General features: G+C 40.8%; 2 protein-coding genes across 2 annotated transcripts in view; both read right to left on the bottom strand.

Annotated features, from left to right (window-relative positions):
- Nucleotides 1–244: 244 nt before the first annotated feature.
- S1PR1 (sphingosine-1-phosphate receptor 1) lies at nt 245–3,557 on the bottom strand. The gene is made up of 2 exons (XM_054165616.1): nt 3,279–3,557; nt 245–2,065 (listed from the first exon to the last, which is right to left on the bottom strand). Exon 2 carries the CDS (start codon nt 1,933–1,935, stop codon nt 796–798), a length of 1,140 nt encoding a protein of 379 aa, XP_054021591.1. The 5' UTR covers nt 1,936–2,065; nt 3,279–3,557; the 3' UTR covers nt 245–795.
- A 3,038-nt stretch (nt 3,558–6,595) lies between these two features.
- The window catches only part of LOC104304618 (uncharacterized oxidoreductase ZK1290.5), a 30,648-nt gene continuing 16,542 nt past the window's right edge, over nt 6,596–20,701 (bottom strand). Inside the window, exons 4-8 of the mRNA XM_054164959.1 lie at nt 16,664–16,755; nt 11,480–11,662; nt 10,910–10,969; nt 9,192–9,293; nt 6,596–6,626 (exon numbers count right to left, since the gene is read on the bottom strand). Coding sequence (XP_054020934.1) covers nt 9,198–9,293; nt 10,910–10,969; nt 11,480–11,662; nt 16,664–16,755 — 431 coding nt within the window. The 3' untranslated portion in view covers nt 6,596–6,626; nt 9,192–9,197. The remainder of the gene's footprint in view (nt 6,627–9,191; nt 9,294–10,909; nt 10,970–11,479; nt 11,663–16,663; nt 16,756–20,701) is intronic.

Below are 20,701 nucleotides of genomic sequence, written 5' to 3'. Positions count from 1 at the left end.
ACATCTTAAAGAGAAATTACCTTTAATTCTACCTTACATTTGTCATAGTGAGTTTGTTTAATGCTATAGAATAACAAGGTGATCAATGTATGGGGCCAAATGCTGCTTTGAGCTACTCCGTGAAATCTGACACAGTCAGTGGAAATGGCTTCCGATGTAATATGGACCAACAGCAAAAATGCATAGCTATGACTTTGCTTAATAAAACCCCAACAGCTTTGGACTCTGCACATAACACCTTAACTAAAAACTCTGAAAAGTGATGCCAAATTATGGTTGTACATTGTCTAAGTTGTATTTGTGTTATCTCTTTCCTTGTTATGTGCTAAACTGACAGTTCAGACCAACTATACCAGAGCAACCACTAAATTCACTACAGAAGGATCTTTGTGTCAGTGGTGCACTGCAAGTAAAGGAGAAATAACTTCACATTCTTCTCACATGGGAAAAAAAAAAAAAGAAAAAAGAAAAAAGATTCATTCTCCCTCCTCCCCCTCTCTCTTTCTCTCACACACACCAGGCATCATTTCACCAAGGCATCAGTCTTTCAGAGTTACTAAGGAGATTTCAGGATATGAATGCGCCTGACAATCCTGAGCTGCCTCAGTGCAAAGACAAAACAAGCCAGAACAGTCTGTCCCATTTCTTGAACTCCAGCCTTGCAAGTGCACCGTGTGCCCCATGAGAACTAAGGCTACTCACTCGCTTAGCCCAACACTGCTGTCATGAGCAGAAGGCGTCTCAGCTCCCCAGTGTCAGAGGAGGACTCTGAAATACCCTCCCCCCAGGTTACTCCTAAGAAGATGAGGTAACATTGCCTGAAGACATGATGGTTTCAGGACGGTCGCCTTCTTCCTTCTGTGGGTGGGAGGAGTTGTCAGACTTACTCCTGCTGAACTCCATCCCTCCGATGATTGGCCTCTTGAATTTGGTCCCCGAGTCTGCTGGGGGACATTTGCAGCAGCACAGAATCTTGATGAAAGCCCTGCGCATCTCTTTGTTTGTCAGGGTGTAGATGATAGGGTTCGTGGCAGAATTGAGCACGGCCAGTACTAAGAAATACTCTGCTTTATAGAGGATTGGACAGGTCTTCACTTTACACCCCACATCCAGTAAAAGCAGAATGAACAAGGGAGCCCAGCAGGCGATGAAGGCACTCAGGACTATGATCACTGTCTTGAGCAAAGCTAAGGACTTTTCTGAGCTCCTAGTAGCTTTGGTAATGTTTTTCCTAAATGTCAGCCTGCGGCTCCTAGTCCTCACCATGGAGTAGATCCTGCAGTAGAGGACGACAATAGATAGCAACAGACCGGTGAAAACTGTGGTGCAAAAGAGAATATAGTGCTTGTGGTAGAGAGGCAACACAGTGGAACAGTTGGATAAGAGGCTGATGCAGTTCCAGCCCATGATCGGGAGTCCCCCAAGTATTGCAGAGATAACCCAGCAAGCACTGATCAACAAGAAGGAGCGGAAGCTGTTGCTGCCATTGTGGAGTTTCATCTTCAGCATGGTGATGTATCTCTCAATGGCAATGGCCAACAAGCTGAACACAGAAGCTGACAAGGCAACAAACATGCTGCCTTCTCTTACAAACCACTGGGAGGGGGTGAGGCTATAGGTTTTGTGTCCAGATAGCAGGAGGTTGGCAGTGTAAGCCACACCAGCCAGCAAGTCAGAAAGAGCCAAGTTCCCAATGAAATAGTACATGGGTCTGTGAAACTTCTTAGTTTTCCAGATGGTGAGCAAGACAAAAATGTTCTCTAATATTATAAAGCAGCAAATGATGATAAAAACCACTGATGTCACTTTTATTCCACTGTCTGCATTCTCATTTAGCTTCCCCGTGTAATTATAATGCTCTTTGATGACATAGTTGACATCCGTGTTGGCAAGGCTGCTGACGACCTTCAGCGGGGTGGTGGTGCTGGAGCTCATGGTGCCCGACTGGGTGCTGTTTTCCCCAGTGGCCACCGGACGGTGACACTGAGCACAAACCCGGTGGTGGTCAGCAGCCACTTGCCCCCGCAGCCTGCCCGGCACTGCTGCAGTCTCAGAAGTCGCAGCCCTGAGAAAAAGAGGCACAAAACCCAGAATTAAAATATGCAAGGCAAACAGTGAAAAATGTTTTAAAACAATCCACTAGTTTAGTTGCGTGTCACAGCCACAAATGTCTTCACATAGGAATCCGTTTAATTCAGCTGCTAAAATACATGTAAAAGATTGTTAGGTGCATTCAGTAGATGAAGCTAATCAAAGTCTGTTATGCAGAGCTGAACAACTAAATTGGAGTCGGCAAGGACTGTTAATGGAACTTCTTCCAATGTGAACGATGTTAAAGCTTCCCAGAAGTAAGTTCTAGTGTACCTTCAGTGGGAAACACACCTTTTAATAAAACAGCAGAGATTTAGAAAGGGAAAGAGGTTGATTTAACTGCAAATGTGTGGAAAGTCTGCACAAGAAATTACTTGACAGGAGCCCTGTCTTTTCCTTCATTAATAAAGCCTGACTATGCCTTGGAAGGGGCAGTTATGCCTTGACGAGTGATGAATTCACAGATCGATCTATCTATCTATAAACAAGAGATGATCTCAAAGCTATAAACACGAACAGGGTGTCCTCACTAAACAGAAGAACATGCTTTACAAAAGTATGCCATGTAAAAACGAGTACAAATTTTAGAAAATCAACAAAATATGGAAAAATCAATGAAATACATAAAAAGCCTATCCCGCGGGTCTGAAACAAAGAATGGCAAAAATCGCCCACCTTGCATTTGAATATTAAGCAATGCAAGCTTTTTAGATCGTTAAGGAAAACAGAGATAGAGAAAACTCCCTTTACACGTAAACATCGTCTAATGAACTTTGCAAAAGAATTAAGGGCATGAAATCCCGCAAGAAAAGAGCCGGCAAAGTTACAGCTTCAGCTGGGCAACGCAGGAGGTACGATGCCAGCAGGCACAGCTCCCCACTCCAGCCCGCACCGCTCTTGTCCCGCACCGCTGCCGGGCTCCAGATCGCACCGGTCCTGTCCCGTACCGGTCTGTAGCGCGCACGGCTCCTGTCCCGTGCCGCTCCCCGGCTCCATTCCGCGCCGCCAAGCCGGGCACGGCGGGCCCCAGACAACTCCCTCGCCTCTTTTGTTTCGGGAGTTCCGAGGGAAGCGCCGAAAGGCGAGCCGCGGCGCCGGTACTTCGCGGTGGCCCCAGGCTCCGCAGAGGCGGCCCCACGGTGCGGTGCCCGCGGTGCGGTGCGCGGCCGCGGCTCCACGAGCCTTACCTCGCTCAAGCGTAGCGCGGAGCCCACATCGGCCCTGCGCATCTTTCGCGTTCTCGCAGAGTAACTCCAGCGCCCGGGCCGGGGGGTCGGTGGTTTTAATGTTTCTGTCGCTGCTGCTCTCCACCCCGTTCCCGACGATTTCCCCTCTAACTCCTCCCTGCCTGCGGCGGCGGGGCGGCTCGTAGTAAGGACCCGCATGCCCAGTCCCACACGGGCTCTCGCAACCGCCCCGTCGGCAGCCGAGGCATCCTCGCCTCGCCGCGCCGCCCCGCCCCACTCCGCCCGGCGCACCGGGGCCGTGCCCGCCGGGAAGGGAGCAGCCGCGGGCGCTGCTGCGCCGGGACTTTTATAGATCCCCCAGAGGCCTGGGGGCGCGGGGAGGGGGCTGCCCCGGCCGGGCTCCAACCCCTCCTGTGCTAGCCACCGCCGCGCCTCACTCACTGGCCCAGCGGTAAGACGGCAGCTAGTACGGGGAATGAAGTGCCGGCTCTAATCGTACCTGTCTTTCATCCCACTTTGAACAGGCACAGAAGGGACAAAGCTCGGGAAGTATCCTATGTGCCACCTCGGGCCTTGCTCACGGGAGACATAAGTAACGTTAAAGAACATAGCTGGAAGAGGCTCTGCCCTTTTCTCACTGAATAAGCTGGGGCCGTGCAGAGCTGTTTTTAACTGGGCAGGCCTGCTGGCTGCAGTAGCAGCCATGAGGAGTCACCTGTACTTGTGGCCCATAGAGTCCTGTGCAGTGATGGACAACTCACCAAGCAGCTTGCCTCCCACAGCACATGCACCAGGCCCTGGGTGCTGCTGGCTGCCGACTAGCAGCCCACTGCAAAGGCAAAAGTCAGCACTGACCCGGGGCCAGGAGAGGACTCAATTCATGCCACTGTCACACATGACCATGTGGTAGTGCTTCCCGCATGCAAGTAAGTCTTTGGATGGTCAGAGGATGCAGTAAGATACCAACATGTTTGCAAAGATGAAGAAAAGTTTAAAATTAATTTTTGAAAACAAAGTGCTGACTGTTTAAAAAACAGTGCTGTGACAGAGAGCGAGTTTAGGTTTTATAATTGTTTCTCTCTTCAAACTTTCAAAAGAAAAAAACCCTCAGTGTAGGTGAGAAGGTTAATCTACAGTTCTACTTACAGAAATTCCCCTCTTCCTTCCTTGCTGTTCTTTCGCTCCACTTCAAAATACAAGGGAGTATCTAAAGCTCAATATATTAGGCCTTTTAGTTCACAGCATCACACCAGTTGTTACGGGGAAGCAGCTTTCCTCTGAAAAGTCTCTCTTATTTATACTAATAGTCACGCTTCGATTGCTCCACGCCTCTCCCAGAATGACTCAGATAAATTACACTGGCAAGCACACGTTACTCTTCTACCACAAAGCTAGAAACTTGAAAAGATGTTTAGCCTCCTGAGAGCCTGGAGGAAAATACAGCCGTTAAACTACAACTGTCAGAAAAGGCACATGAGATAAATCATGCTTGAGGCTGACATATGCATCCCCTGCAACTGCCTGACAGACCCTAGATATCTCAAGCTTTCCCCTTTATTTAGCTAATTTGTAGCAAATACTGAAGTGTATTCAGTAAGCATTTTCCTCTAGGAAATAATTCTCATGTAATTGTAAGTAAGAGAAGCATATTAAAGGGACATGCTTTAATTACAGGACAGAATGACTCAAGGTTTCAACAGCCTGATGCTTTCATGTTTAGGTCATTGGCCTAACCAGCTGAGAGGGCTCCAACTTAGAGATGCGACATCCAGCAAATTATTTGTGAGAGGCTGTGTAAAATAGCTGGGCAATTTCAGTTCCACACCAAACACTTGGGTATTGGTATCACAAAAAGCATCACAAAAGTTAGATGATCACGTACATTTATATATCTATTGACGTCTTGGCTGAGAGAAAACTGAAATACAGTTTCATTCTTAGGCAAATGAAGCCAGACCAGCTGGATTTACACTGAAGGCTAAAACCTCAGCGGTAATAGGTTAATGTGGTTAAGTAGGTTACACAGGCTGAAACTCAGAGGTAAATTCAGGTTGGTCCAGCCAACTCAAAAGTATGTTAGTAAGTGTTTAGTGAGGTGATTTACACCAGGGTTATACTCCATCCCCAGTGACAGAACAGGAACTCTTTCCTCAGTAACTTCCCAGTCACTAGGTCCAGCATTACAGAAGCTTTACTTCAATGCAGAAATCCAAGCTATATAGAGCTCCTTTAAGAACCTGGCTCTGGAACTGCCTGGTAAGAATAAGGAGAAAGGACAGCACAATGTTTCTCATCTATCATTTCAGAAACAACTGTAAGGCAGGCCTCAGATGAACACCAGCAGAAGGGCTGCACGCATCAGAACACCAAACTGATATTAACACAGGAGACACATGACCTGGTAACAAAAAAGTTCCTGCAACTCATCTGCAAGCATAGAGGCAGACACTGTTGTTCACAGGGATCCCAAACATGTGTATGCTCTTGGGGTGAGCAGACTCATGGTTTAGGATCTGGCACCAAAAAAAGAGAAATTTACTGCCTATGACAATCAAAGTTGTTGTGGAACTTCCTATGAGAACTTAGTGTGGTGGTGGTACCCAGAAACCTGGCTAGTCACTGGGCAGTTTTCTTGCAGAACAATGCTTTAATCTCAAAGTAAATTGTAAGTTGGAGTATTCCCAAAGTCTGCATACTAATGGATCAGTGGCCTCTAACACCACCAGCAGACCGCAGCCTCTTAGTGCTAGCACTGCTGACCAGGAGCGTTTGAACATTATCCAAACTGAAAAGATACAGAAACTCTGCAAGGCAGATAAGCAAAGGACTTTTCTCCAACAATTACTCATCAGTACCTTCAAAAATCTTTATCTATATTAGCACAAAATACTTTTATTCATCCTGACACAACTTAGGCTGCAAAGGAAAGCTACGTAAAGAGAGGGGATCCTTGAAGCAGTACCAATGGAATAGGTCTTCTCACCAAGAAAGTATCAAAAGTGCTCTGCAGCATTCCCCAGAACTCTCATTGCTAGAAGAGACATAAATGTCTAAAGTCAGATGCAGATTTGTACAGTAATCCCAGAACAGTCTGTATTTTGAATAACTTGTCAAGGTTTACAGACACTCTAGCATGCCCTAGTCTGTGCCTTTAAGTAACTAGTACTTGTCAAAATCTGTAAGGAAAGACAAACAGCCCCAACTTGCTTGTTCAAATGGGTTAAAACAACACTCCAAGTACATGCAAGCAGAAGAAACTAATATCATGAGATAGCTCAACCCATGCCACAAGAACATGGCCAAGTTTCCAGAAAACAGAGAAAATGCTGAAAGAAAGCAGTTCTGTATCTGTAAGAACAGCAACAAAGAGTGAATTAAATGAGTTTATTAACTTGTTAAGGGTAAACACAAGCCATTGATACCATTTTATAAGCTGTATTTTTCAGGCACTGAGTACCCAAGAGAACAAGGTAGATTTAGCATTCAGTTTAAAATGAAGTCATGTTTCAGTTGGATCACCTTTGCACTACGGAGCATTGTGGTTTAAAATTATTCTTTCCAAAGGATAAGGTAGATGAATTAATTTTTGGTTGATACTTGTAGTGTTCAAAAATTCCATACATTCTTCTTTCAGATTAAAAAAGAGCCTGGTTTGGAGGGGAAAAAAAAAAAGTCATGACAAGATGGCAAAGACTACAGTACACATTTGGTTAGTACTAGCACTCTGTAGTTTGGAGGTCTGGTTTTATTTCAAGTTCTTGATATTGAAAATAACTAAATGGTCCTTTTTGTTTTAAAAGGCTATTGTAAAGTGTTTGCTGTATTTATTTGTACTTTAAGATCACTAATCTGAAAAGTTTAAGTCTAAGTGGAAAGAACTGAAGTAGTTGAGAAGATGACATGCACCCCAAACTGTAACACGCTTCAATAGATGTAATTATGGGTTTATCTTGGGGTGGTTTATTTCTGTTGTTTCTTTTCCTTCCATATGTAGTAAAATGTAGCAGGAGTTCTATAGTAATGAAACTGCATATTGCAGTATCAGAAAACTTTGTGAAGGTTGATTTTTTTTATTCCAGTGATAGGGTTCTGTCAATTAAAATTCTACTGTTTGTTTTCTTCTAGGGTAAGCTGAAGACATTAATGGGGCATAATAACTGACCCAAAGATGCTATTCTGAAGAAATAAAAGTCTTAGATGGAAATCTGCAATTACCTCCTGATTACAGATAGAACTTGTAATATTAGAGAGGAAAAACAAGGAAACAATAGGATGATAATGCTGCTAACATACTCTTGAAATTTCCTATTAGTAGTTCAGCTACAGAACAGTTCTCCAGGGACCCTGGCCAGCAATGCCACTATTAAATTTTCCTCTTGGGCACAGTAATTGAGATTGGTACAATAGATCTGCGCAAAGCTCCTGGGAGAAGCAGATACCTTAATGCTGAGCATGTCTAGAATGACTTAGAAGTGCTATGTGTCATAACACTGGGAAGTAGTATCAGTGTCATTGATTTATATTCATTTCAGGTTTTGTGCTTCTGTACTTCCCCTCCCCCACCATGGGTAGTTGCAAGATTCAGAGATGGTACTTATGCTTTAGAAGCCACTACTATTCTGTAATGTCCTGGCAGTTGTCATTAATCCTAGGTCATGCTACAGATGGATAAGCAGCTACTCAAAAAGACAAAAAGTAAAGCTGCATCAATTATATCCTAAATATAACATAACCTCACTACAGGGTACTGCAAATAATCAACACTTTCTTTCAAAAGTGCAGGTCATTTAATGGGGGCAGTGAAAAGTGCCAAAAAGTTAACTATGGAGTCCCAGCACAGCAGCAGAAAAAATTGCCAAAACATTGGGTTATGTGGTATCTTCTCCCAATACACTATAGTCAGAGACAAGCTCCAAAGCTTTGGAAGGGGTATGGGATCATGGAAAGAGTTAACTACTTGGATTCAGTTACTGCCAACAAGAGTTACTCCATCTATGACCCCATTTTCAAAACCATGGGGCTAGCACCAGCTTTCCTGTCAGAACAGTTCAGCACAGCCATTTAAAAGAGAAAAATCAGCTGGTGTTACCCACAGCACAAGAAGAAGGATGACTATTATGCAGTCCACTTGGCTTTGGTGATTTGTGAACATACTAGTATTGCAGTTTCTTACACATGCCAGTCAGAAAAATAATGTCTTGAAAGTTATGTTGGGGGTCAGGTGCTGTAGAAGTACTTCTGCAGCCTGATTTAAAAAAGATAATAAATCCTAAAGTATGCAGTTTGAAGCTAACAAATTATTTTGGAAATTAAATGCTCTTAAGTGCCTTCATCTGCAGTACTATAAAAAAAATGAAATTCAGAAATAGGTAAGAAAAAGGAAAGGGGGAGCCACTCAGACAGGAAGCTAAGTAACTGCATAGAAAATGACCTTACCCTTTCCACTAGCTTTGAGTTAGTTTCCTTTCTCTATTTGTTTCATGGGAGTTCTCTTCCATTCATGGTTTGTACTTGGGTAGCTGACATTGATAAATTGTATCTTATTTTTAAATAGTGGTTTATCTTACCTAGAAAGAAGTGCCCTAATCAGTCCTACCATAAAAGGCCTACATAACATGGAAGAATGAGTGCTTTCCATTTTCAGGTGTGTTCCCTGCTCCTGTTGGCAAGATGATGGGTGGATTACACTGGATGCATTGCTGTATCTTCAACATACTCATTGTAGAAAGGCAAAAAGTTTTCTCTCAAGAGAAAGCCTGTCTTACAGAAATCTGGACAGAAGGATTTCAGCTTGGGGAAGAACGTGCATGCAATTCCAATTCCATGAATTCTAAGTTTTAAAAGTCTATATATATAAAAATGTAAACAAAGAGCATGGTGTGACTGATCACTGGCAAAGGAAAAAGCTCAAACCTGCATTCACACAACAAGGCTTGGGTCCCAGGAAACATGTCTTCCATCATGCATTCCATTCAGAATTTCAACATCATCTTCTGCTAAGGTAAAATCAAACACCTATAGGGATGCATATATGGTTAACAACATAAACATAATAAAGAGCATTGCTGTTATTTAAACTAACCAAGATTCATTTAAATATAAGGTAGATTTTTTTTTTTTTTTCTGTATTTTTTCCTTCTGGAAATTCTTACATTTTATCATAGACAAATATTCCATTAAGGTGACAGACTTCACTGGCTCCTTTGCTGCTTCTGCTACTCATTTGTATTCGTTAAAATGGTTTGTAGGGCCCTGGCCATAGGCAAAGGTCCAAGGCAATGGTAGTATCAAAACTGTTTCTGATAGCACTTCTTACAGTCACTGCAAGAAGTATATGAATATCCCAACTGCAATCCCTCTGGAAACTTGAACTCAGCATTTCACTTGTATCCCAATGTTAAAGCATTATAGTTCTTAGAACTTTAGCCAAAGAGAATTACTGGAAGTTACCAGGATGGTCACAAAACTAGCAGACCAAAAGCTAGATCTATCTTTTCTAGGTATACTTAGACAAAACACTCATGGATCAGCTAATACACAAAGAGATACAATGCTACAGTGCCTCAGTGTCAACTTCAACACAACCTCCTGTCTTCATGCATAGGTTCTTACAGGCACTAACTTCTCCTATGGCAAGACCTGCAACATGAAGGATGGTGTCAGCATTTGCTTAGAAGGTGTCTTACTCAGTTTCACTTCAGAAATGAAGTTGCTTTAACTTGGTCTGTTGTTTTCATCAGAGCTCCTCCATACTCAATAATAAAGATCCTGCAGAGCCTGAACTACTGCCAAACGAGTTCCTCCCATCCTACATTATCCAGAAGTCAGTGTCTGCTGCAATGACCCTTACAGTCAAACCTCAGTGCTCAAGCTTTTCAAGCCTAAACCAAAGACCAATCACAGAACCAGAAACTATATATTATATTACATTATAATATTATACACTGAGGGCTGTGCTACTTCTACCCTCCTCCTATCCATCCTAAGTGTTTTAAGTTCTGTTGCAATGCATTCCGTCAGTTGTGTGAAACTAATTGTTGGGCCATAAAATAAACTGCAAAACCCAGAATTAATCTGGATTTAAAATACAATTGAGGAAAAGAAAATAAAAGGAAAACGGAAGGATTTAAAATCTGGTTTTGCTCTCTGCTCTGGTTCACAATACAGTAAAAAAAAAGAGCTGTACTTGTACCACAGAAGGCAGCGTGCATGTCAGAATAAAAAGTAGGAGCTATGTAAAAAGGAGAAATCCTCATTATAGCTATGTTGATGTACTTCCACACATACAGTGACTTAAGTAGCAGACATGTCTATCACAAAAAGGATCAAACTACGATCAGACTGAAATATGGTTCAGTCAGCTGAGTAATAAATAAGACCACTAGTAAGGAAAGACCTTTCTGATGATACCTTTTTTTATATACAGTGGTTAACTCTCCAGTTGATTTCTGACATGTGTGAACTATGGTTTTTCTACCACGTTCTAGTAATTTTGTTACTATAATTTGCCAACTTTAATTCAGTTGCCCCAACACAAAACTAGCATAGGAAAAAAGGCAAATCAAAGTATCAACATATCAAACCCAGTAATTTGGATGCTAGTCAGGCTTGAATGCATAAGCAAATCTTACCTTGCAGTTTTCCTGTATCCTTTCTGTGTTTGTGGACTTTGGAATAGTGACAATCCCATTCTGAAAAAACAATGCTTCCCACCATTAAAGTTTAAGCCATTTCAGAGAAAATTCTCTCTCTTCAAAATACTCCAAGACATTGCTTCTGATGTTTTAATTTCATTTTTCAAAGGACACTGACATTTCTCCATGCTATTTTTAATTGCAGTTAATACACTGCATTCAATTCCAACATAGATGACATGGTTTATGTCAATTTAATAGACTATTACATTGTTTAGTACTTTGTGTTGAGTGACAGAAATGGAATGATGCCCCACACTGCTTGTAGCATTTGGTTTGAAAACATCACTTTTACTGATGGTTCTTTTTATTCTTTATGATCACATTGCTTGCATATTTGAGATACAGCCAAGCTAGGTGTACTACCTTCCAGATTTCCAGTACAGTATAGTTCATGAGTATCAACATACTGAAGGCAAAAATACTCTGTGTAAATTCTTGTCTAGTGCACAAAATCCAAAGTACTTGTGAGAGAGAAGGTATTTTTTTATTACCACCCTGCATTACCTGTATGCTCCACCGGATGCAAATCTGTGCGGGAGTCCTGCCGTATTTCCTTGCCAGCTCAATGATACTAGGGTGAGTGAGGGCTTGCCCTTTGGCTAAAGGACAGTAGCCTTCAAAAACAATCTCCCTTCTCCTACAATAATTGACAAGCTCCTGAGGTCTTTGGAAAGGGTGGTATTCAACCTTAGATAAAAAGAAACAAACTTTTAGTAAAATCTTTGAGAGTACATGTAGCAGAAAGCATCGAGGATAAATGAAAATACTTTTTCATTTTAAAAATACCTGAGTGAAAGCACTGCTTCGGGGAGAGACAGATGCAAGCTATCAGTTTCGTAAGACATGTGAAGGGTATTAATCCACAAGCATTTTACCATTAATTGGCACCATAGTTTACTATGTATTTTATACTTCTCCCAGAAGTAAGGTGTATGGTGCACTTATCTGCCCTACCTGCAACTGTAAGTGCACTCCTCTTCTGTGTTTGAGAAATTACCACAAAGATAGTGGCAAATATAGTCCAGCATCAGGTAATTTTTATTGGGGATCTAAGACTACCTTATCTTCCCCAAAATCTGTTTTCTTTCCTGTTTCTTTACTAATGATCTCTGAGTTGCACAGGCAAGGGGAGGGGGCTGGGCAGGGACTGAGTTTGCAAGAGACACAACAAAATGATTTGTCTAGGATGAGGGCTGGACCTTGGAAGCAAAGCCTGTTGGCATGGATTGCACATAAAAATCCTTTATTCTGTGTGGGCTGTGACCAAGAGATTATACAGGGAAGCAATCATGCTGTGGAGTGAAGTGTGAAGGAGACTCTTTGTAGGAAGGAAGATCACAAACTGCCAAGAACCAGTTAAAAGCGGAAAAGTAACAGACGTAGCTGTTGGAAGCAAAAGGAAACAGAAGTTATTGGAAAGTAAAGATCTCGGAAGAACCACATACTTGGGCATGTAGCAAAGGCCAAAAGAGAAGCTTTGAAACATTCCTTAATATGTTACTTAAGTAAGTACTTCAGTTTATGCATTGTAAGCAGCCTACCATCCTCTGCCTTCAGATGAAAATGGGCAGTGCTTAGTTTTAAGAACTACGTAGCCACATGATGTGTTTTTGTGACTGGCCATCACCATTGTTCCAGCAACATAACTCTTGCGCATTTGGAAGAAAAATACTCTTCTGAACGATTACCTCAACACATGGAATCTGGAAAATGTCTTCTGCCACAAAGAGGACAAATGAACATTTCCTGTTTCTCATCTTTAGTACACGTTGTCTTCTCAGACAACAATAGCTGGGAACAATAGGCTGGCAGCCATCCAATATGTGCTAAGAAGAAACTGTACCCCTCAAAGGCTGGGCTAAGTCAGTCTAAAGCTGTTATGATCTGAATTACTAGGTGGACTTGGGAACAAGGTTCGAGCAGCAGACATCCATGTCTTCAACCTTTGATGTTTCTTGACCTTTGCGTAGCTTTTGTATTTCATGTTTATATGTGTAAGACCACTGCTTAGGTCATACTAGTCACTTGTTTGTACCAGAGCTGACTAGAAAATACTCTCACTGTTGTTCTGCAAAACTGTGAGGGGGAAAAAAAGAGCAAGCAGGGTGTATGTCTCTATTACAATAGTAATAAGCAATTTTAGTAGATGTTCTCTACACTAGATGTAACAACTAACATAGCCTAGCAATAGTAAATAAGTAAAAGAATGATGCATTTAGAATCAAACGCTGAAAAGTCTGCAGTACCCCTATGTGGCATTTACTACTAATCTGATTGCAAGTAGAATTTAGCTGCTGGTCTAATAAGATTTCTAGCCAGCACAGTTCCAGGTTACACCAGAAATATTTAAAGTAAGAACAGCATGTTAAGATGTCATCTGCCTGCTTCACAAGCAGAACACAGAGTAACAACTACTTCCCACCTGGGAAGATTATACTTTGTGTCTTCCATGGAATCAAGAGACTTGCAAATTTCAGGCAGTCTTTCGGCCCATGCAGTTGTGTGTTGGTAGCAGCAATACTTCCCTTCCTAAGCATACCTCTAAAATAATCAAATGCATAAAACAAGGACTTCTGAATTTATTTTCTTGTGAAAACTTTCTGGAAGTTTCTAGCAGCACCTCAACGCAAGTGGCATCTTGAGCTAGAAGAGGCATAGGGTGAGTAGCCAACATGTGTTTCCCCTCAAAATAATAATTCCTGCTTCCTGGCTTGCCCCACCCTTTTTATTTTAGTCAAACCTTTCTCAAGCATGGGCTGTCCGTCACAAGGTGGTAGAGTAAGATCTTGATATTTTCTGGCACTCTACCCTGAGTTATTTGTGCATAAAACCCAGCATTTGATGAATAAAACAGTTTGGAGTTCACATTACACAGCTGCTACTTTGTCAGCCACAGGGGAATTCTATGTAAGCACTGCTTTTTACAGCAGTCATGGTGCAACAGGGAAAAGTTGAGCCAAGTTGATCCTGACACACAGACTTAGAAAATCATACCTTGAATGATGGTATACAAAAGTCTCACTCTTTCCACCCTGCTGTGAGTTCTTTTCACCAGGTGAAGTTTCCCTGCCTCTGAACTGCAGGCAGAATCTCAGTGGGAATGCACAGCCTTACAATTACTTCTTTTTACAATATTGGCATACAAGCCTAGCTCTAGAGAGGAACAATTCAGGTGACATTACATACAAAGATGTTTCCTAATGCTTCGAAATATTAAAATACATTTCTACCTTGTACAAATTTACATAATAGAGGTCAATACTGATGCAATTTTAACAACACTACTCAATATCTTTGAGGTCATTGCACAGCAATTTCCACTTTTATAAAAGTAGAAGAAATCCATGTGGATTTGGGAGCAGAACAGCAGATATTTGGGATAAGTGTACTGCTTTATGAAATGAAACTTACCTTAATTAAATTCTTAGAAAATGCAAATTTTTTTTCCTCTCAAGAGAGTTTAAGAGCCTTCAAAGAGACTTCAGTATAAATCCAAACTTATTGCTGCCAAGTCAGTTAGAAATTCTGAAATACAAACCTGTGACTTCGAGGTTTTAGGTTTCATTTTACATAGTGTTCAACAGCATTTTTAACAGTAGGATGCAATTTTAAAAGGTGCTTGCTTACTACTGAATACCATAACAATGCTATATTCCTGAAAAGATGGGCTTTTCCTGCATTTTTTAAAGCTATGATAATATTGCAGGCTGGTTTGTAAAACAGAAGCACTGCTTACGATCTGGTTTGCGAAGACTATAAAAGTATAACAAAGAACCTCCTCTCTTATTCCTTCCTACTTCCTCCATAGGAAAAAAAATAACTTTCCATTTTAACATCACAAGAACTATTGGAATTGTAAGAACACCTTGAATTCTTTATGCAGATACAACACAGCTAAAAAGGAAGTGATTTGCCTTCACTTGTTCCTTAAATATTGTATACAGTATTTGCAGGTTGTTTTGTCTTTAGAAATAAGCTCTTTGGAGTGTATGCTATTTCAAGGGGAAATACAGTGAAGATCTTTTGTGTTATAAACTCTGGACAGCAGAAGATATAACACTTCCATTCCCAATTTAAATTTAGGAATTCATTAATAGCTTGATAATGTTTAAATAATCTCACCATCAGACTCAGTGACATTCCAACACTAAGCAAGAAACACAATAAATACTCTTTTGAGGACAACCTGAGCTATGGTTTTTAAGATTCCTGTCACGCTAAGAAGTGTAAATTAATGCTTTAAGAAAACTGTTCAAAGGGGAGCAGTTTGCAATGGAATGGATTTTTTTGGTGGTGTTTTGGTTTTGTTTTCATTTGGAACAATGCCTGCAACACCTTAAAGAAATAACTACCTGAAAAAAGCAGGGGCACTCTCCCACCTCTCAGTATCATTTCTGTCTTGATTCTGCCTTCACTCTTCCAACCACAAACAAGGAGATGCCATCAAACAGCATCAAGAAACAACTCTTCTCCATGCACACTACTGACACAGTAAGACTGGTAATATTTTGGCATTGTGGCTAAGAGGAAATCTCAAAACAAATCCAGAATTATTTTTTCCTCTTACAGTGACTTAGAGTAGGCTGTTCTTGTTTAACAGACAGTAACAACCTATACCAAATTCCTGTGAGACTTTGAAGATGCATCTTTCTGAAAAGGAGACATAATTGAACCTTAGCAAACTCTCTGATGCTTAAACAGTCATCAACTTGCCCACCTTAATACATATTTCAATGGCTTTTTGGGAATAATCAATTTATACGGTTTCACATTAATTTAACATTACTTATAACTGTCCTTTAGCAACCTTTGGTCTAGTGGACAGCCAAAGTCAGAGATGTTAGGTGCTGACAGCCACATTTTGAGCAACCTTTTGTGGCTGTTTGTAGCATTAAATCATGAACAGCTGCCAGAAGTCCTCATCACCTGTGCAAAGGGGAAAAGCACGAGCCTGCACTTCATCCATTCCAGTTCCCAGTTCTATGTTAACATAAGCACACTTCCACTGGCAGGAGGCGGTAGGAATGGGAGTATGACCTTTCAAGCACAAGCTGTGGGCAGAAAACTGCAACAAGAGAATAGTTCTGAATGGCCTGGAAGTCTGCCAGTATTTAAGTAGCCATTTTTTATATTCCTAGTGCAGCAAAAGGTTTTTTCCAGGGCTCTCACAGCACCTTTCTAAATAAGAAGTTCATTGAATTTAATGTGGCCTTGAAATACGAACTTGAAATTCAAGGGAGCAGTAAGTGAAACAGTACTCTTGCCATGAGTATGTAATTACCTGAGGATTCCAGTGTTGCTTTGAAGAGTTATACATAGTATTTTAACACAGGCTCTCCAAAATGTTGTTCATTGTAGAGATGCTAAACTTTCAATGCTCCTTGAATTTTATTTCTAAACTGTTTTATTATCAAACACGTGGATCATTTGTTTGTGTCTTAAAACCAGCCACAAACATGCAGCCTGGGAGAAACTGGGAAAAGGGAAAGAGGAAGGACTCTTCCCTTCACCTCCCCTTCAGGTCACTTTCCTGACTAGTTTCCAGTATATATATAGGAACAACCGAGAAGAAATTGTACAACTAAGGCTAGTTTGGGCGGAGTCTTTCAAGGCATAGGGAGATTATAAACCAAAATAACCAAAGCAAAACCCCAAACCCAGATACTTTAAATATACTTATCCACTCACCTGATTAACATGTGGAGTAATCTCACAGTCTTCCTTTAGTTGCTCAAGATGACTGATAAGAAAGTTGCTTACACCAACTGATCTACACAAACCTTGTAAGAAACAGGACAAAGAGAAAGTTTTAGGACTATCCTGCCTATTTGGGAGGATTTGAAAAATATCAGGTTCAAGAGACAAACTGATTGTACATATCGTTTATTTGTAGCAAAGTACTGCAAATCAAAAACCAGCACCAAAACCTACTTTGACAGTATTATCTGAAAGCATGATTTGTCACAGTCACACTAGGAAATAATTTTATAATCTAAACATGCTGGAAACTCCCCAGTGTATAAAAACTCCAGGCTAAATTCTGGGAAAAGCTACAGTAGTATAAGCAAAGAACAATTGGACTCCACCAGCATGAAAAGAAGGAAATGGTGTTCCAAGCAGCTTGCCAAAAACTGAAGTGGAACACTTGCTGAAGACTAATAAGGTGGTGTGTGAGCAATACAACACAGGCACACAGCTTAAGTGCACTATGTAGCACTGCTTATATTGCTACTAGACCATTAAGAGACATGACATAAAACACAGCATAAAGAAATGTCAGTTAAGGGAATAATATCTAACAAGCACCAAGTTTAAAAACATGGCTAGATTTCTCAGCTCCTGTTGACATGCAAATAAAGTTAAGTGGCACATAGGTGACATGAAGGTTACGCTTTAAAATAGACCTTAAGTGTGTATGCACATGTATAAATTAAGTGGTGACAGTCCTGAAATCAGATGTGCCTCCTTCAAACCTCAGATACAATAAAGCACAACTCCCAATACTGGACTGCCACCACACCTCAACTCTGACTCATCTTTGATATTTTGGTCCTTGCTCTGTGCTCAGTTAAAGGGGAAATCAACTCTCGTCAGGCTAGTAGAGGTCTCCTTGGGCTGTGATTGCATGGACTATGAATCAGACCCATTTCCTCAGTATATGAACTTTGTCTTGCCTGGCTTGGTTTACATTTTAGTCTAGCTGCAGATCACAGAATCACAAAATACTAGGGTTTGAAAGGGGCCTGTGAAGATCATCTAGTCCAACTCCCCTAGTAGAGCAGGACCACCTTGAGTAAATCCCACAGAAACAAGCCCAGGTGGGTTTTGAATGCCTCCAGAAATGGGGGCTCCACAACTTCTCTGGGCAGTCTGTTCTAGTGCTCTGCCACCCTCAAAGTGAAAAATTTTCTCTTTACGCTTACATGGAATCTCCTGTTCCAGTTTGCGTCCACTGCCCATTGTCCTATCATGAGGCACCACTGAGAAGAGTCTGGCTTCATCTTCCTGACACTCATCCTTTAGATATTGATAAGCATTAATGAGATCCCTCCTCAGTCTCCTCTTCTCCAAACTAAACAGCCCCAGTTCTCTCAACTTCTCCCTCGTAAGACAGAGATGTTCCAGTCCCTTAATCATCTTAGTGGCTTTCCAGTGGACTCTCTCCTGTAATTCCTTGGCCTTCTTGAACTGGGGACCCCAGATGGAAAGTTCTTCTCGAAGTGCTTGAATACAGAAGTTCACTCACCGTTGTTAATTCAGCATTTGTGCAACTTCTATACATATGCATACAAATACTATAGAAAAAAAGAATGGAATTAACCTAAAAGTTACTGTTTCAGAGAAAAAAGTGAAAAAAAAAAGTCATTGGGCAGTTTCAGCTACTTGATATCAGAAGAATGATTTCTGGACTGAAATTGCCCTCATTCCACAGTTAGAATTGCCACTTTCTTGAGGTCAACAGGGAGCTATGTGGAGTAGCCTTGATTTGAACCTGGAAACAAACTTATTAATGCAACTGAGAGATGTGAATACATTAAATGGCAGAATTTAACATGAAATGAAAGCTAACAAAGTGTTGGAGAAAAATGTGCTAACCAAGCAATTATCCCTAAAATGAATGTTTTATGTATTGAAAAAACAAACAACACAAAACAACAACTTGGCACACCAAAAACCTCTCAAGTATACTGTAAATTGGCATGTAAAAATATGAGCTGTACGATGGCAAACTTGAATTTGCAGGTTAGATTTACCTGGATAAAACAAAATTCTCTAGCCTTTTGTGAAACTTTGAAAGTGAAGTTACAGTTTATTGGTAATTATTATAAACAGATTGTTAATGCCTTTAAAAACTGCCAGAAAAATCAGTTTACCATTAGAAAAGCAATAACTGTATAAATACAGGCAATTTGACTGCTGTGCTGCTCTCACTTGTTTTAGCAGCAGAAGCAGACAAAGAAGCACAGCAGCAAAACCTGCACACCTACCAGGGAGAACAATACATCAGCAACTAAAACACCAATTTCCCCTTACAGAAGTTATCACTGTTCAAGTTGTAGAACATAATGAGGTTATAACCTGCACTATAGAGATTTGCCTGAATTCTATGTAGTCTTCCAGAAGGAGCAAAACCTGGGCTTTTGGCTTATATTGACAAACAACGCTGGAGTGCCAACGCTAACAAATCATTACGCCAAAACAAGTCAGAAAAACACTTTCAGTTTTAACACAATGGTCAACCAAAATATTATACTCCATTGTTAAAAGCTAAGGAGTTTCAGAAAACATGCTGCTCTTGCCCTTGAAGAATAAAGCTTTTATTTCAGGCTGAAATAAAACAGCGCTCACAGACGTGAAAGATGAAAGTGCTCATTAAACTTGTCTACTTCCACAGAAAGCTTCAATTTCCCCACCAACCTACAGTATATTTTTAAGATATTTTGCTTCTAGTATACTTCTCATAGGAGATTTTGAAGTTTGTGTCATAGTCCCATTCCATTAATTGTTGAGTTTTCATTAGATTTCCCATCAAGAAATTTCTCATCAGTTATGTTTTGTCTTAAGTCATCTGAGTTATTCTTAGTAAAATCAGTATCGTGGCATTCCTGTGTTAAGAGATGTTGTACAGAGAACTCTAAATTCAAAATTGCCAAGAAAGTAAACATTGTCCCAGACAACAGAGAAAGAATAACTGGAGTTTCCTTTTTCTTTTTTTCCTCCCCAAAAGACAACACTATTAAAACATTTCACTTACATGAATCCATATATTTAATTTTGGTAAAATTAGAACCCCTTATTTCAACTTCATTGCTTTTAAAGTCCTAACTTCTTTTTAATGTAACCAGTTCAACTAGTCTTCTGAGACAAGTTTTCAATGTGTTAACTCCAATCCCTTCAGAAGGTACTGCCTTCTCTGCCCTCAGAAAGCTTTGAGGCAGGGAGCAAAAGCATCCTCCTTATCTGCCTGAGGAAATGAGTGGTTTGGCCCCTACAAAGCACATTTTGAAAAAGTGCCAGGTGCAATAAACAAAGAGTTTGCAATCCCCCATTAGCTCCCAAAGCTTACTGAGGCTTTGTCCTACTCCTTGCGACTCCGACTTCACAGGCTTGAAGGAAAACTTGGCAACCACGCTTCTTTTATGCATGCTAAAAATTGAGTGACCACAATGGTGGAACAGAAACCTCCATCCAGCTTTAAAAAATTATCATGAAACTGCAAGGCACGTTAGAAAACATATTGGCAAAACAATGGTTGATTATAAGGGGGAAAATGTACCATCTTTTATTTTCTATACCAAAAACTCTTGGCCTCCACCACATGGGTAGTTTCACCACACTGTATTACTCCCAGCTGCTGTGCAGCAACACATCATGTTAATAGACTGACTATTAAGTTTAAAGCTTTTTTTTTTTTTTCCAATGGCAATCTAGATTAGCTATTTTTTCTTCTATTTAGTACAATACCAAATTATTCAAAGTTTGATAGGCACTGTTAGTCTTGCAACAACAACAAAAAAAGCATAAACACACTGTTTTGGCACCACAGCACTGTTTTAGTACAATAGTGAACCTTATCTTTCTCTAGCACTGCTATGCACTTTTATCAAACTTCTAAATATCCTCCAGAATATTAAAGGTCCAAAGTTCAGATTATAAAGGTTTTTTAAAATGGCATAAGTGGATGCTAGGTTTGTGGAGCCCACTTTCCTCCCCCTCCCTAATGCT

This window comes from Dryobates pubescens, chromosome 11, assembly GCF_014839835.1.
Source record: "Dryobates pubescens isolate bDryPub1 chromosome 11, bDryPub1.pri, whole genome shotgun sequence".
NCBI lineage: Eukaryota > Metazoa > Chordata > Aves > Piciformes > Picidae > Dryobates > Dryobates pubescens.
Note: the sequence above shows the minus strand (reverse complement) of the source record. Positions and strands in the feature narration are given on the sequence as shown.

Bases quoted from the DNA above. Each gene is read 5' to 3' on its own strand.
- S1PR1 (XM_054165616.1), bottom strand. From the start codon at position 1,935: ATGAGCTCCAGCACCACCACCCCGCTGAAGGTCGTCAGCAGCCTTGCC.